The sequence below is a fragment of the Rhinopithecus bieti genome, unplaced genomic scaffold (assembly GCF_001698545.2).
Source record: "Rhinopithecus bieti isolate Rb0 unplaced genomic scaffold, ASM169854v2 scaffold_37314, whole genome shotgun sequence".
Lineage (NCBI taxonomy): Eukaryota > Metazoa > Chordata > Mammalia > Primates > Cercopithecidae > Rhinopithecus > Rhinopithecus bieti.
Window position 1 is genome coordinate 1,061,843 of NW_016816196.1, and position 18,476 is coordinate 1,080,318.

The 18,476-nt window shown below is 39.0% G+C and overlaps 1 protein-coding gene across 1 annotated transcript in view; it reads left to right on the forward strand.

Annotated features, from left to right (window-relative positions):
* The window catches only part of CFAP210 (cilia and flagella associated protein 210), a 63,210-nt gene extending 49,522 nt beyond the window's left edge, over positions 1–13,688 (forward strand). The window contains 4 exon segments of the mRNA XM_017854471.1: positions 4,244–4,383; positions 7,585–7,777; positions 8,779–8,943; positions 12,926–13,688. Of these exon segments, the coding sequence (XP_017709960.1) occupies positions 4,244–4,383; positions 7,585–7,777; positions 8,779–8,943; positions 12,926–13,267 (840 nt within the window). The 3' untranslated portion in view covers positions 13,268–13,688.
* Positions 13,689–18,476: the final 4,788 nt, after the last annotated feature.

Here is an 18,476-nt window from a genome sequence, read left to right on the forward strand (position 1 = left end):
AAAAAAAAAAAAAAAAAAAAAGTTTTAATTTTACATTTTGACCTTTTTTATAAGGGTGTATGTTATGTGTTTAACCTTTGTTAACATTAAAAACTGTAATGTGTGCGTAGAATATTACTTTCTAGGGCTAAATCTCTGATTTCCTGAATCTTACGTCTTTTTCTTGATTTACTCCCTCATCTTGCTAAAATACACCTTGGAGTAGCTTCCTTAAGAAAGGGTGTATGAGAGGTAAAATGTTTTAATTATCTGAAAAGTTTATTTTATTTTTTAATCATTTTTAGTTATTATTTTTTAAGGACCAGTATGATAGTATGAAAAGCTTATCTTTTAAAGTCATGCTTGATTTATAGTTTGATTGGTTATAGAATTCTGGGTTCAGAATTCAGAATTTTGTATTCACTGTTTTATATTCCTTTGGCATCTAGTATTGCTATTGAAAAGCATGATGCCATTGATGATCTTCATCTGACATATGTAATTATTTTTACTTTTCTTTCTTTCTTTTTTCTTTTCTTTTTTTTTTTTTTTGAGACAGTTTCACCCTGCCTCCCTGGCTGGAGTACAGTGGCATAATCTTGGCTCACTGCTGCAACCTCCGCCTCCTGGGCTTAAGCACTTCTTGTGCCTCAGCCTCACAAGTAGCTGGGATTACAGGCATGTGCCACATACCTGGCTAATTTTTGTACTTTTAGTAGAGACAGGGTTTCGCCATGTTGGCTAGGCTGGTCTCGAACTCTTGGCCTCAAGTGATCTGTCCGCCTTGGCTTCCTGAAGTGCTGTGATTACAAGGGTGAGCCACTACGCCTGGCCATTTTGCTTTTTTTCTTTTTCTTCTTTCTGTCTTTCTGAATGGTTTTAGGGTCCTGTCTTTATCTCTTGTGCTCCAAAATTTTACAGTGATGTGCCTTGAATTATGTGCCTTCATTCATTTTTCTGGGCATTCAGTTGATGCTTTTATTCTGTAAACTCATATTTCTTTCATCCTGAGAACTTTTATTGTTTTATTTCTTTTTTTTTTTTTTTTTTTTTTTTTTTTTTTTTTTTTTTTGAGACGGAGTCTCGCTCTGTCGCCCAGGCTGGGTGCAGTGGCCGGATCTCAGCTCACTGCAAGCTCCGCCTCCCGGGTTTACACCATTCTCCTGCCTCAGCCTCCCGAGTAGCTGGGACTACAAGCGCCCGCCACCTCGCCCGGCTAGTTTTTTGTATTTTTTAGTAGAGACGGGGTTTCACCGTGTTAGCCAGGATGGTCTCGATCTCCTGACCTCGTGATCCGCCCGTCTCGGCCTCCCAAAGTGCTGGGATTACAGGCTTGAGCCACCGCGCCCGGCTATTGTTTTATTTCTTAGATAATTTTGTCCCCTTCCATTTTATCTTTCTGTTCTAGAATCTCTCTGATAGACATTGGATTTTTTGAAATAATGCTGTAATTTCTAAGAATCTTTTCTCATTAGTTAAGATAAGGCTTAAATGCGTATGATAGAAAACTGCAAATAATATACAGGTTTAAAGTGCAGGGGTGTGTGGTAACGGCAGCTATAGAGTTAACAGGGACTAAGACACCACCTTCTCTTTTTTTTACTCTGTTACTTTTTTTTTTGAGATGGAGTCTTATTCTGTCACCCAGGCTGAAGTATAGTGGCATGATCTCAGCTCACTGCAACCTCTGCCTTCCAGGTTCAAGCAATTCTTCCTGCTTCAGCCTCCCAAGTAGCTGGGATTACAGGCACCCACCACCATACCCCACTAATTTCTGTATTTTTAGTAGAGATGGTTTTCACCATGTTGGCCAGGCTGGTCTTGAACTCCTGACCTCAGGTGATCCGCCTGCCTTGGCCTTCCACAGTGCTGGGATTACAGGTGTGAGCCACCACACCCAGTCTACTCTGTTATTCTTTGTACATAGATGGCATCTATGTACAAAGTTTGCCTAATGGCCCTGAATAGCTGCTGGAGTTTCAGCCCTCATGTCCACATTCTGGATAGCAAGAAGGAAGAAAGGATGAATGTAAAAAGGGAGTACTCTATTTCCTATCTCCTCCCTCCTCCTCCTCCTCCTCCTTTACCTCCTCTTTCTTCTTTCTTCTTCCTTCTTCCTCCTTTTCTTTTCTTCTTCCTCTTTTCTCCTTCTCCTCCTCCTTCTCCTCCTCCTCCTTCTTCTTCCTCTTCCTTTTCCTCTTTTTGAGACAGGGTCTCACTCTGTCTCCCAGGCTGGAGTGCAGTGGCACGTTGGCTCACTGCAGCCTTGACCTCCTGGGCTTAAGTGATCCTCCCATCTCATCCTGCCTGGTAGCTGGGACTGCAGGCATGTGCTGCCATAATTTTTTTGGTCTTTTTTGTACGGATGGGTTCTGGTACATTGCCCAGGCTGTTCTCCTTTTAAGGAATTTTCCAAGAAGTCCCACTTAACAGTTTTCCCTGAATCTCATTGATCATAATTTTGTTACACCTGGCTGAAAAGAAAGCTGGACGTATAGTCTTTTAGCTGAGTATATTTCTACCCTGAATAAAATCTGGGTCCTGCTGCTAATGAAGCACAGAAGAAATAATCTTTGGTAGGCAACTAATTGTTTCTGCCATTTTCTTTTTGTTCTACTGAGTTTCAACTTTGTATTCTAAGTCTTCTGTTGATTTTTTACATTTTAGCTATGAAAATTTTAATTCCTAAGATTTTTACTTGAAATGTTGTTGTTTTCATTAAAATCTAATTCTTGGATAATGGGTGGAATACTTTTTATGTCTCCAAGTAGGCTTGGAGTAGCACAGACCTAGTTTTTAATGCTAACTCTGCCATTTACTGGCTATATGACCTTGAGCTTAAGCTTTCAATATTGAAAAATGAGAATTAACTTTGTGTTAATCAACTCTATATTTTTTCATATTATAAAAAATCTTTGTGAACATTAGAATAAACTTGGAGAAAACAGCAAAATAAAACTTGTAAGGAATTATCCAAAACAATCACTTTTAACAGTTTGCTGTTTGCTTTAGTTTTTCATGTTGATCATATTGACCAATATATCTCCTAACCAGATTATAGGCTTTTAAAATTAACCCATAAAATAGGAGATTAGTTAAGAGTGCTGGGCACATAGTAGACCCTGAGGTATAAATATAGTGGAGGATTAACAACTTTTACTTTGAATTGGTTTCTATTTATATAATAACAGAATATGCCAGGCACGGTGGCTCGTGCCTGTAGCCCCAGCTACTCTGGAGGCTGAGGTGGGAGTTTCCCTTGAGCCCCAGAGTTCAAGGCTTTCATGAGCTATGATCGTGCCACTGCACCTTGGGCAACAGACACCCTGTCTAAATAACAGAATATACTAATATATCTATATATTCAGGCTATTGTGCACAATGCCATCTGTTTTTATGATGGCTAACTCAGGCGGAGCTCATAGAACATATGCTAATATGAACAGATTTTTACTTTTTGTTGTAAATACTAGTGACCTACTTTAAAAATTTGTTAGAATACATATCTGTATTTTCATATATGTATGCAAAAGCAAAGTCTGGACAAGAAACAACAATAGTGATTTGAGTCTGGAGGGAGGATTAGGAAGAGACATAGTGGATGGAGTGGAAGGACGCTCGCTACACTGTGTATGTAAAAGCATTTTGGTTTTGAACCATATGACTATTCAAACATTAAATGAACTTTATATATATATTTGGTGTATCTTTTCTTATTATACAATTATTTTCAATTGCATACTTTAAAGACATGAAATATTTGAAGAGAAATACAGAAAAGCATTAATAAGATATAAAAGTTACCTATTATCTCATACCCCAGAGGTAAGTACTGTTAACATTTGACACATTTCTTCCAGTCATTTATACATTATAAAGTTGTACTTACATGTATTTGTGAAATTGGAATATACTATGTAATGTTACATATTCTGCTTTCCCCCACCTACATATTGATTATATTATTTGAATCACATCTCATGTTACTGAGAGTATGATTTAACTATATTCTCCATGATTATTCTCTATGATTGAATATTTAGAGGTTGTTTCCATTTTTTGGCTATTATAAGTAACTTTGAGATAAAGTGCATGGCACATAAACCTTTATGCACTTCTCTGATCATCTCTTTGGGATAAAATTTCCAGGAGAGGAATAACTGGGTCAGAAGCTGTGACCATTTGACAGGTTCTTGTTAGCTGTTGATATGTTGAAAGATATTTTTCTTTGTGATAAGTTAATACATACAGTTTTTCCCCCAAGGAACATATGCAGGATAAACATATTATCAAAGCTGTAGAACAGCAGCAGCAAGAGGAAGAAGATGAAAAGATTAGAAAATTTATCAAAGCAAAAAAGTGTCTTATACAAATGGGGAAAGAAAAAGAAGCTGAAACACACAGGTAGGCTTTAATAATGTGTATAATAAAGTACTAGCTGAAATTATTATGATTTTATGATTATTATGACAGTAGTCTTTAGGAACAGAGGTCTTATTTTATATATGACTAGAGCATTCAGTGATTTGATTTCAGTTTGGGATGTGGGTGTGAAGACATCATCTTGTAGATGGTCAGAAACACTGATCTGCTGTCCCAGAGGACTATGAGCTGAAGATGGCTTTGTGAGCCATTGGTATATAAGTGGCAGTTGGAGTTGTGGATACAGATGAGCTCACCTAGGGTGGGTAGGTAAGAAATGAAGGTGGCATAGTCCCTAGGGAACTCCATTTAAAAGTCAAATGGAAAAAGAAGATAATGTGAAGACCAACAAATAGTTTCCGGAGATTGGAGAAAAACCAGGGAAACATCAGGGAGGAGAGTCTCAGTAAGAAGGGAGCGGTCATCAGTGTTAGGTCAGTAATGGGATTAAGTATAATTTTTAAAATGAAGTATTCATCCGATTTAGAGGACATTGCTTATATTAGTGATCAGTTTGGTATGGGGTGTAGAGATAAGAGTAGGAGGCCAGATTGCAGTATAGGGGGTTTCTGTCTAAATCATGCTTTCCCCTTGTGCAGAATCCTCTGATGGCTTCACAACTCACTTAGTCTTTACAATGGCCCATAAGGCTCTCCACCTACCCAAATTTCCGTCTTCCCAGCTCATCCTTTCCAGCCTTATCCCTCAGACCTCTTCTCTTACTATTCTCTCCTCTCCTTCTTCTCACCTGTACTGGACTTGCCTCTGCCTGCTCTAGGGAATGCTCACCTCCAGAGAGCACGTAACTTGCTTTCTTAACTCTTTCAGATCTGTACTTAAATATTACCTTGTCACTGAGGCTTTCTCTGACTACCTTATTTAAAATTATACCCCCTCCCCAATTGCTTGTCACTTTACCTGCTTTCCCCACCCTCGTTGCTTGATATATAGCACTATATATATTTTTTAATTATTTATTTTGTTTACTGTCCCTCTCCTCCAGCAATCATGAAAGCCCCATGAGGGCACAGATTTTTATTTTTATTAAAACTTTTTTTTTAGAGATGAGGTCTTGCTGTGTTGCCCAGGGTGGAGGACAATGACTATTCACAAGTGTGATCACAGTGCCCTGTAGCCTCAACCTCATAGCCTCCAGGGATCCTTCTATCTTAGCCTCTTGAGTAGCTGGGATTAAAGGTGCGCACTACCATGCCCAACTTCTAATGTTTTTGTTCACTGTTAGGTCTGTCCTCAGCACCTGGAATAGTGTCAGGAGCATAGTAAGCAATCAATAAAACTGTTTAAAATACTGTTTTTTGGAATTCTACCTGAAATGTCACCTTTTCTCTGAAGGCTTTCTTTTTTTCTCCTTTGTCCATATCATTTTCTAGCTTTCTCATGGCATTTAATTACCCTTTGTCTTGGATAGTTATAAAGACATTTGCATAAATGTCTTTTCTCCACTTTAAATTGTAATTTCCTTGGAGTATGCACTGTATCCTTTCTCATCATTTCTCACATGCTGCTTTGCCAATTCATTTAGTAAGTGAATTTGTCACAACAAAATTATTTTTTATACAATTTCATAAATAAAAATGCCCCAATTTATTTAACAAAATGTATTTATTCTTATGATATACCAGGCACATGCTTTGCTCTTCACTAGAGAGAGGACCCATTCAATTTCTGACCTGAGGAATCTCATAGTGAATTTGAGAGGCCAAAGTAGGAGGATTGCTTGAGGCCAGAAAGTTGAGACCAGCCTGGCCAGCATAGCAAGATCCTGTCTCTTAAAAAAAAAAAAAAAAAAGGAACCTTAAAGTGTAAAGGGAGAAATTTAAACAGATCAAGTCAAAAAAGTGCTGTGAATAAATTCCAGACAGAGTATTGTGAGGGGATGGATATTTAGGATTTTGATAACTTTAATTATTAGATTATTTCCTTGATTTTATTTAAATAAAGGCCTTTTATAGCCTCAGCCTCCAATGATAGAGTAAGCAGGGTAGTCTGATAAAATATTGAAATATTTTCTGTGGCCAGGTGCAATGGCTCACGCCTATAATCCCAGCACTTTGGTATGCTGAAGCAGGTGGATCACTTGAGGTCAAGCATTCAGGACCAGCCTGGGCACATGGTGAAACCCCTCTCTACTAAAATATAAAAACTAGCTGGGCTGAGGCAGGAGAATCGCTTGAACCCAGGAGGCAGAGGTTGCAGTGAGCTGAGATTGTGCTACTGCACTCCAGCCTGGGTGACAGTGAGACTCTATCTCAAAAAAAATTTTTTTTCTTTAATTTTTTTTTAATAGAGTCTCACTCTGTCACTCAGGCTGGAATACAGTGGTACACAGTTCACTGCCACCTTGAACCCCTGGGCTCAAGCAATCCTCCTGCCTCAGCCTCCTGAGTAGCTGGGGCTACAGGTCCATGCCACTGCGCTTGGCTAAGACTTTTTTTTTTTTTTTTTTTTGAGACAGAGTCTCGCTCTCTCGCCCAGGCTGGAGTGCAGTGGTGTGATCTCAGCTCACTGCAACCTACACCTCCTGGGTTTAAGCGATTCTCCTGCCTCAGCCCCCTGAGTAGCTGGGATTACAGGCGTGTGCCACCACGCCTGGCTAATTTTTGTATTTTAGTAGAGACAGGGTTTCACCATGTTGGTCAGGCTAGTCTCGAACTCCTGACCTCATGATCCACTCGCCTCGGCCTCCCAAAGTGCTGGGATTACAGGCGTGAGCCACCGTGCCCAACTTAAAAAATTTGTCTGTAGAAATGGGGTCTTGCCATCTTGCCCAGGCTGGTCTCTTAACTCCTGGGCTCTAGCGATCCTCCTACCTCAGCCTCCCAAAGTGTTGGGATTATAGGCATGAGCTACCACACCTGGCCTAAAATATTTTTCAATGTAGATAATTTTAAGATCTTATTTCTTACACACACACACACACACACACAAAGAGAGAGAGAGAGATGTATTATACATATTACTCTCTTTGGATTTTAGAATATATGTTACTTTATAGATAAAAAATAATTTCCACTTAAAATAATCAATGTATGTAAGGAGCAATGGGGCTCCTGTTAGTTTTGTAAGAGACTACAAGTTATCTCAGACTCCCTAATTAAGTCATGTTGGCTCCACTGGACATCTGTTCATGAAGATTTGACAAGTATGGTTATTTTGTTACAGGCTTATGGAGAAACGAAGAGAAAGAATACATAACTTCCTGAGTGAACTATTGAAAGAGAAACTTGACAATGAAGATATGATTATTGCTAGAGATATTGCAGAAGCTGAGGCTGAATGGGAAAAAAGAGAAAGAGAAAAAGATGAAAAAAACAAAGCAGAATTAAAAACAATTGCAGAATATAGAGCCATTGTGGTAAACAATTCAATTGTGAAAATAAAATAGAAAGACAAAGTTAGGACCTTTCCACTGTGTTTCCCATCCCATCTGACTCTCTAACCAAAACTAGCCAAGATATTAAAAACAATATATTAATTATCCTCCTGTATTTTTGAAATTGGACAATGTTTACTTCCCAACAAAGATGACATGACAGTTACAAATGAGATATTTATAGATGCAAAGTAATAATCTCTTCTGTTTCAGAACCATCTGAAACGCAAAGGTTATTTATGTGGTATACTTTTCATTTGTATGTTTTAAAGACAAACCATGTAAAAATTATACATTTGTTTAATATTTCAAAACTTATATTTTACATGACTGTCATAACATTTAATTTGGATAGCTGATAGTTTATACACATAGGAGCAATTTTTTTTTTTGAGATGGAGTTTCACTCTTGTTGCCCAGGCTGGAGTGCAATGGCACAATCTTGGCTCACTGTAACCTCCGCCTTCCGGGTTCAAGCAATTTTCCTGCCTCAGTCTCCAGAGTAGTAGGGATTACAGGCATGCACCATCATGCCTGGCTAATTTTGTATTTTTAGTAGAGACAGGGTTTCTTCATGTTGGTCAGGCTGGTCTCAAACTCCCGACCTCCCAAGGTGATCTGCCCACCTTGGCCTCCCAAAGTGCTGGGATTACAGGCGTGAGCCACCACGCATTGCTGGAGCAATTAATTTTTTACTTACGTATTTCCCTTCCTTGAGAACATCTTTTTTCTTTTCCTGTATTTTCTTTTTCAAGCCAGTAAACATTGTCCTGTATCACTTCGGTGTTTTCTGATATTCAGGAAATAGGACAAAACCAAAGTAAACTGGCCTCATGGGAACCATCCAGGTGCATGCACTTTTCTGCTCCTGTATTGCTCCTGGCTGACTCTCCTCTGCTTCAACTCTCTGACTCTGTGCCTTTTCAGTCAGGACTGGTTGCTATAACTGGTTTTAATTTGTTTCCTTTGCCTTAAACGTCTAGATGAAAAATAAAGAGGAAGAAGAAAGACAAAGAAAAATAGAGGCTAAAGAACAATTGCTGGCTGTCATGAAAGCAGATCAAATTTTCTGGGAACATGAAAAGGAGAAAAAATACAAAGCTGATAAAGAACACCGAGAGGTTCAAGATGCCCATATTCAGCAAATGGTAATTATTCCTGAATGTTTATACTTACGTTAGCAATAAGTATATAATACAGAATTCATGCTAGTTTTCTATCTCCCAAGCAGTTTCTTTTGTCAGATAAGAAAAAAATGGTCATTATGGTTATGGCTCAATAAAATATATTAAAAATATAGGGTTAGTTTCTGTTTTTATCTCCAGTGAAGTTCCCATATGAGTTTTATCTTTTAAATGAATGTTTATCCTTCTTTAGTGTCTATTATACTTTAGTAAATATTAAAGGAGAATACAGCCGGGGCGCGGGATGGCTCAGCCTGTAACCCCAGCAGCATTGGGAGGCGCAGCACGGGGTGGATCCGAGGGCTCAGGAGATCGGACGCATCACTGGCTAACATGGCTGAAAACCCCGTCTCTTACTAAAAAATTTACAAAAATTGCCGGGCGGGTGGGGCCGCCTTGTGAGTCCCCGCTACTTGGGAGTGCTGAGGCCAGAGAATGGCGGAACCGGGATGGCGGAGTTGCAGTGAGCTTGAGGATCGGCCGCTGCACTCCAGCTGGTGGCCGACATGAGCGGGCTCCGTTCAAAAAAAACAAAAAAACAAAAAACCAAAAAAAAAAAAAAACAAAAACAGAAAATACAATGATGTGGCAGGCCATAATGCCTCATTTCTTTGTTTACTTTTTTCCCCATATCTCAAAGACTTATTTGAATTGCGGATCTCTAGGTTTCAGATTTGAGGTGAATGGAGATATCCAGATTTTAGAAGATTACGTTAGGGACCAGCATCCACATCATTTGCCAACCTAAACTTGTTTTTGAAATTGGCTGCTAACATTTTGCCATTCCCTACAGCCAACTGTCTGAGCACAACGGTTACTCCACATACTCATCAAACACTTTGATATTGTTCATCCCCTAATTTATAACTATTCTAGTATGGTGATATCTTATGGGCCTTTTTTCCATTTCTCTAATGACAAGATAATGCGACATCTGTTCATCATCCTTGCTTAGCCATCTGCTATCCTTCTTTTGTGAAGTGTCGTATTTAGGAGTGTTGCCATTTTTCTAATTGGGTTTTCTTAGTGCCCTGAGTTCTTTTTAAATGATTTTTATTTGCTGGTGCTAAAATATAACTGAAAAAGTACCATTTTAGCATGGTTAGTGTACGGTTCAGGCGGCATGGAGCTACATTCCATTGACGTCGCCACTCTACCTCCAGAGTTTTTCATCTATCCTGTATAAAACTCTTGTACACGGTTAAACGTACTCCCGATTCCTTCTTTTCTCCAGTCTGGTAACCTCTGCTTCTATTCTTCTATCTCAGATTGAACTTGATTATTCTAGGTATCTCAGTAGAATGGAATAAGGACAATATTTGTCCTTTTCGTTTGGCTTTTTCACTTTTTTTTTTTTTTTTTTTCTTTTTTTTTTTTTGTGAGACAGAGTTTGCCCGTCATTGCCCAGGCTGGAGTGCAGTGGCATGATCTCGGGCTCACTGCCAACCTCTGCCTCCAGCGGTCAAGCAATTCTCCTTTCTCAGTCTCTTTCAACGTGCTGGGATTACAGGTGGGCCACACACGCCAGGACTGAATTTTTGCTATTTTTAGTAGAGATGGGTTCCACCATGTTGGCCAGGCTGCGTCTCAACTCCTGACTCAGTGCACGCTTGGCCCTCCAAAGTGCTAGAGACTCCAAGTGTGAGCACTGTGCCGGCCCCTCTTTTTGAATGTTTTTGCTGTTGGGGTTTTAGGAGTTTTGAAAGTATTCTTGTATATTAATCTGTGATCAGATACACGATTGTTGCAATGTCTTCTCCCATCCCATGAGTTACCTTGTTTCACTCTGTTGATATTATCTTGAGGATACAAAAGTTTTTAATTTTTGGCGGTGCCAATTGTTTCCAATACAGTCAAATAGATCAGTAGTTTGGGAATCTTCGATTTACTTGTTGAAGTCTTTAAGAAGTTTTTTTTCAAGATACCATTGGTTACCTTTACGGTACAATTTTTATCAAATACTTGATTTTTTTGGCCTTATTTTCCAGTTTTCGGATAGTAATAGCTATTATTCCACAATGTACTTGGAAGTACTTTTACGGGGTTCATCTATTAGCATTTTAGGATTTTAATTACATTTTTTGGAACTTTTCTTTATTAAACTGTATGCTTATGCCTTAATTGCATATCAAATGTGGAGGTACAATCATATGTTCCACACAGTATTCTTTCCTTCCATTGTCACTGTCTTTCTGCTGCGTTCATGGTTCTTTCTCGTTCCCTCAAGTATTTTCCTATAATTTACTAACTAACTTATCCAAGATTGTTGCTTATGTAAGCTTCCACAATATTAGCATTTTACCTTGATGCGAGTGATTTTGGCCGTTTTTTGCTTTTCTCCATTTTTTGTCTTTTCTTACTTTTAAAACTCTGGTATTTTATCCCCATTTTCACAAATAGTATGTAAGACAGAATTTTTGAATTGCAGCACCCAATATGAGAAAATTTGATATTTTCACATTAATATGTTGCTCGTTCATCAAAAATTTAACAATTTATGTGTCAGGTTTGGGCACTGTTTTATGCCAAGATTTTGGGGATTTTGAGAAATATTTTTGAATTTAAGACTATTTCTAAGTAGCATAGTAACTGTTACTTTAAAAAATAAGAAGCTCGCCGGGCGGCGGTGGCTCAAGCCTGTAATCCCGCACTTTGGGAGGCCGAGACCGGGTGGATCACGAGGTCAGCGATCGGACAGGCCTGGCTAAGCGGTGGAACCCCGTCTCTACTAAAAAAAATACAAAAAACTAGCGGCGAGGTGCGGGTGCCTGTAGTTCCAGGCTACGCGAGAGGCTGAGGCGGGGAATGGGCGTAAACCCGGAGGGCGGAGCGTGCAGTGGCTGGAGATCTGGCCGCTGCACCCAGGCCCGGGCGACAGAGCGAGACTCGCGTCTCAAAAAATAAAAAAAAAAACTCGACATTTTGGATTTTCTTTTTTGAGAGGCAGATCTCGCTCTGTTCCGGACTGCGGAGTGCAGTGCGGATTCAGCTCAGCTGCAAGGCTCCGCCTCCCGGGTTTACGCCATTCTCCCGCCTCAGCCTCCCGCGTAGCTGGACTGCAGGCACCCGCCACCTCGCCCGGCTAGTTTTTTGTATTTTTAGTAGAGACGGGGTTTCACCGTGTTAGCCAGGATGGTCTCGATCTCCTGACCTCGTGATCCACCCGTCTCGGCCTCCCAAAGTGCTGGGATTACAGGCTTGAGCCACCGCGCCCGGCCAACTCGACATTTCTTAAAGTGCCACAGAGAATACAAATGAAAAGTGGCCAACCAGAGCATCACAGAAAAGCCATAAAAAGAATCCCATCCAATGTAAATTAATATAAACAATTAAAAGACAAAATTTGTATAAAATATTGGTAAACTGGCTTTTGGCAAATTGCCTATTCCACTCAGTGCCCTCTCAACCTACATTGATAAATGTCACTCATTTTTTATTGTTCCAGTTTAAAATTTTTGGGAAATAGATAATGTAAATGGTTTTAGTCCAGATATTCACTGCTGATTTAATCTTATGTGGCTGGGAACATGGTATATTGGGCTGACCCAGCACAGTAGAGTTGAGTGAATTCCTCCAGAATAGTGGATGGTTAGAGACAATGGTGGCTGTGCATTCTAAACCACCAAAGTTCACATCTTGTAAGTGGTTGAAACAGGATTCTAAACTCTGTTCCCTGAGTTTTTATCTAAATTTCATGTTTCGCTATGTCACTGTGTTATTTGCAAATGTATCACATTAGGCAATTAATAAAGGTTTCATTGAGCCACTACTTTGAGCATGATAGGAAAGTTTCTGAAATACATGATAGTATATAGTTGTTAAATCAGAACTTGTAAAATATCAATGAGTTTAGAAAATTATATCTACATTTTCAAATGCTACCTATATTTAGAAAGTTCACGTTCTTAACCAATATTAAGTTATATTTCCTTTCTTTCCCAAATAGGCCAAAAATAAGTTTAATGCAAAGCAAGCAAAACAAGCAGAATTAGATTATTGCAAACTTACTGAAGCTCTTTTGGCTGAAAAGGAGAAAGAATTTCAGGACTATGCCAGAGAGGTAATTGAACTTGAATCGGAAACAGCAAATAAACATATTTACCCTCTTGTAAAAGCTGTACAGGAAGGACCTGGAGGTGGCCATGGACCAGTGCTTGTGGACAGAGGTGGACTGAGACCCAGCTATCAGGCAAATGATATTACTGGAGTCCAGCTCCCTTTTTATAACTCTCAGGGACCAAAATATAATTTTCAGAAGTCAAAGAGAAGGTTAGGTTTTACATGGTAGAAAAAAATTATTTTTAACATTGAGAAGACTAAGTTGTAGCATATATGAGCTTCACATGTAAATGGATTTATGTTAATAAAGCTGTTCTTCATCTAAGTACAATTAATGTCTGATTTAATTGATTGTTCTCAATATTTCTTTTGGGTATATATAAAACCCCAATTTTGAGATTCCTTTTAACTGTGGTAAAACACACAAGTAAAATTTACTTTTTAAATGTACATTCAGTGGTATTAAGTACATTCAAAATATTGTGTAGCCATGACCATTGTGTAGTTTCAGAATTTTTCAGTGCTCTGACTGGAAACCCCATACCCATTCATTAAGCAGTCACTCCCCATTCCCCTTCCCCACAGCCCCTGGTAACTGTTTATATGCTTTGCCTATACTGGGTATTTTGAATAAACAGAATCATACCGTGGCCTTTTGTGTCTGGTTTATTTCACTTAGCGTATTTTCAAGGTTCATCCATGTTGTGCCATTTATCAGTGCCTCATTTCAGTTTATGGCTGAATAATATTCTCCTTGATATATTTCTTTTCTCCTCAGCAGAAATTCATATGCTTATTTGTTTTGTCCTTCTGTAGTTAGTATCAGATTAACATTACCAGCATGATTACACTAACAATAGGATTATTGAATGAAGTTTAAGACTTCTTTGTGGTTTATTTTATGAAGTATATCTTATTAGACATGTACACATTATAATATTTTGAGGTCACTTAAAATAATTCTACATGTAGTTGTGCCAACTTGAGACAAGATGACAAAACTTGTCTTGTTTCCAAAGAGACAAAGCAGATTAGCAGTTACTAGGGGCTGTGGGGGAGGGGAATGGGGAGTGACTGCTTCATGAGTAGGGGGTTTCCAGGTGGAGCACCAGAAACTTCTGGAACTAGGTAATGGTCATGGCTACACAATACTGTGAATGTACTCAGTACTACTGAATTTTGTGTGATTTTTGTGAACTGCATTCCCCCATTTTTTTTTTCATTTCTTATTGAGGTAAAAAACACAGAACACATAGTTTAATGTCTTAATCATTTCTAAGTATATAGTTCAATAGTGTTAAGTATATTCGTATATAGTTCAATAGTGTTAAGTATATTCATATTGCTGAACAATCTGCCAAATTTTTCCATCTTGCACAATTGAAACTCTGTATAAACAACTAGTCTCCATTTCCCCCTCCCCTCAGCTACTGGGAAACATCATTCTACTTTGTTTCTGTGAATTTCGACCACTACAGTATAAGTCCTTTTGCGACTATTTCATTTAGTGAACGGTCCTCAAGGTTCATCCATGTTATAGTCAGTTTTCTTCCTTTTTAAAGCTGAATACTCCATTGTATGTGTATCACATTTTGTTTATTCATTCCTTCATGAATGGACACTTGGGTTGCTTCCACCTCTTGGCTATTGTGAATAATGCTGCTTTAAACGCGGATGTACAAATAACTCTAAGATCCTTTCCATTCTTTTGGACATATACCCAGAAGTAGAAATGTTGAATCATATAATTCTAAATTTTTAGAAACTCATACTTTCCTCCATAGCAGCTGAACCATTTTGCATTTCCAACAGTGCACGAAGTGCACATCCTCACTACCATGTTTTTTTGACGGTAGACATCCTGAATGAGTTTGAGGTGTTATTTCATTGTGATGGTGATTTTGATTTGCATTCCCTAAGGATTAGTAACATTGAATGTTTTTTCATATGCTTGCTGGCCATTTGTCTATCATCATCTTTGGAGAAATGTCTGTTCAAGTCCTTTGCCCATTTTTTTCATGTTATTTGTTTTGTTGTTGAGTTGTAGTTATTGTGTATTCTAGATTGATCCCTTATCAGATAAATGATTTGCAAATACTTTTCCTTCCTTAGGTTGCCATTTCACTGTTGTATCCTTTGCTTATTTCTCTTTAAAATCAAATACACATGTATTTTACTCAACACAAAATAACTTTGTTCTTTTCACTTAATATATCCTAGAGACACAACACAGCAGATATAAATATCTTCGTTTCTTTTCCAACTGGCATAGTATTCTCTTGCAAGGGTGTACCTGTTTATTCAACCAGTGGTATACCAATAGATGTTTGTGTGGTTTCCAGTCTTCTGCTATTACAAATTCTGTAATTAACAGCTGCCTTTTTTTTTTTTTTTTTCATATTTTTGTCGGTTAACCTTTCAGATAGGTTCCTACAAATGGGAATGCTGGGTAAAGGTGTAAATTGTTCAGTATATCATTCTCTAAGAGACCAAGTCTTGAGCAAACATTACTTATGTCATGAGCCTCTTGGAATCTGGTAAAACTTAGTGGCTTTTACAGCAGTAAGGTACACACACACATATACTCTACAATTCTGCATATAGTTTTAAGGACTTCCACAATGCCCTCTAATAGACTGCACAGCACAGTGACTAACATACATCCAACATTGTGGCTCAGTATATCTGGGTTATACTTTTTTAAAATGGCAGATTATGTGGGCAACCACCATTCTGAGTTACTGTTTGTGGGTTTATGGACCTCAGGTTTTAAAAAAAAAACTGTTTTAAAGAAGTAAAATAGCTGGTTATTTTAACACTGTATCTACTGATTCCTAAATTGTGTGCCAAGGCATACTGAGGAACCACAGTGAACTCACAAAGGCACAGCTGGTGGGACAGTTTAAACTTTTGAAACAAATTACCTGACATCTGTAAGACTAGCTAGAGGTAGTTCAACATACTAAAACTCTGCCTTTTGATGACATCCTGTCTGTAAAGCTGGATTTTCAGCAGTTGATGGGATAAAACATATATTGCACAAAATCAATGTATTATAGGAGAGGATGGTGTGATCTGATTCTGAGGTTTGAGAAGTTGTGCTGTGACCAACAGTTGCAGACATCCCATTAGTAACTCATTGTGGTTAAGAATGGAACTGTAAACATATTTTTTAAAATTTCAGATGGCTAAGTTGTTAGATATACTTTAGCTATGTGAACTTTCTATTTATTTTTTTATTAGAGATTGGGTCTCACCTGTGGCCAAGGCTGGAGTGCAGTAGCATGATCACAACTCACTGCAGCCTCAAGCTCTTGGACTCAAGCAATCCTCTTGCCTCAGCCTCCCAAAGTTTTGGGATTATAGGTGTGCTCCTGGCCTTTTAAACTATTTAATAAACAGACGTTAGGTATTTCTTCTGGCCCAGGGATAACACCATGTTAAAATTACTGAGACGCACAGGTAAAGTGAACCAAGAAAGTCTGGGAACTTCTGCTATATATCCTTTCCTTTAAATTACATAAATACAATATGTAGTGGTAATTAGTAATTTTAGACAGCTATCTTCTCCCATATTATAAAACAGGAAGTAAGTTTCTACGAAATGGTTAATTACATAAATTTGTTATACAACCAACTTAGCTTGAGTGCAGGATAACATAAAACACCAGACATTACTAGTTTTTCTGCCTTACATATACAATTTATTTTACTTTAAATTGGGCTGGGCTTTCTACTAAAGGACATTGAGAAGAAAGGTAAGGCTACACAATGTTTTTGAATAATCACAAAATAATTCAGTGAAAAGAACTGAATGGCACAGCAGTGGAAACTCAACTGCTCTAATCTGCTAATTTGATAAGAGAAACTCGTAGATAAAATCTGTGGCAAAGACATAACTTGGAACAAGGCATTCTGAGTCCTGAGAGGACTTTGATGGGAGCGGGGAAATATAAAAATTATGAAAACAAAAAGTTATCAGGTAAGGAAATATGTTTAGGAAAGAAACCTAGGCCGGGCGCGGTGGCTCAAGCCTGTAATCCCAGCACTTTGGGACGCCGAGACGGGCGGATCACGAGATCAGGAGATCAAGACCATCCTGGCTAACACGGTGAAACCCCGTCTCTACTAAAAAAAATACAAAAAACTAGCCGGGCGAGGTGGCGGGTGCCTGTAGTCCCAACTACTCCGGAGGCTGAGGCAGGAGAATGGCGTAAACCCAGGAGGCGGAGCTTGCAGTGAGCTGAGATCCGACCACTGCACTCCAGCCTGGGCGACAGAGCTAGACTCCGTCTCAAAAAAAAAAAGAAAGAAACCTAGAAAGTAAACAGAAAAAGCAGGCTGGGCGTGGTGGCTCACACCTGTAATCCCAGCACTTTGGGAGGCCGAGGCGGGCAGATCACGAGGTCAGGAGATGGAGCCCATCCTGGCTAACACGGTGAAACCCTGTCTCCACTAAAAAATAGGGAAAAATTAACCGAGTGCAGTGACATGCACCTGTAATCCCAGCTACTAGGGAGGCTGAGGCATTAGAATCGCTTCAGCCTGGGAGGCAGGGGTTTCAACGAGCCAAGGCTGGGCCACTGCACTCCAGCCTGGGCAACAGATTGAGACTCAGTTCAAAAAAANGATCCGACCACTGCACTCCAGCCTGGGCGACAGAGCTAGACTCCGTCTCAAAAAAAAAAAGAAAGAAACCTAGAAAGTAAACAGAAAAGCAGGCTGGGCGTGGTGGCTCACACCTGTAATCCCAGCACTTTGGGAGGCCGAGGCGGGCAGATCACGAGGTCAGGAGATGGAGCCCATCCTGGCTAACACGGTGAAACCCTGTCTCCACTAAAAATGCAAAAAAAAAAAAAAAAAAAAAAAAAATTAGCTGGGCATGGTGGTGGGCGCCTGTAGTCCCAGCTACTCAGGAGGCTGAGGCAGGAGAATGGTGTGAACTGGGGAGGCGGAGCTTGCAGTGAATGAGCTGAGATCGCACCACTGCACTCCAGCCTGGGTGACAGAGCGAGACTCCTTCCCTCCCCCCCAAAAAAAGGGAATAGAAAAAGCAAATTGATGCCTGAAGTATTTTAATACACAATTTGCAGTTCATTTGTTGCACTCACATTTTATACATTTTCTTGGATAAAGCTTTTAAGAACACTCCAGATTTTGAGAGTTTAATATTCACCTGTTAATACAAACTACTAAATATTCAGGTTTTTACCCAGGTATATACCTTTTTTCAATGCCAATATTTAGTATAACTAGGCATATATTTTCAATGACTCACTCTCAAGTTAACTAACTGCATTTTCCTTAAATATGTCTAACGTAAGAAAAAACACCCCCAAACTAGGTAATTGTTTTACAGAATTCAATTAACATTTATGTTTACATGACTTTACCACTGTGTTATAGACACAGGATCTATTACAGCAATCCTAATGCTG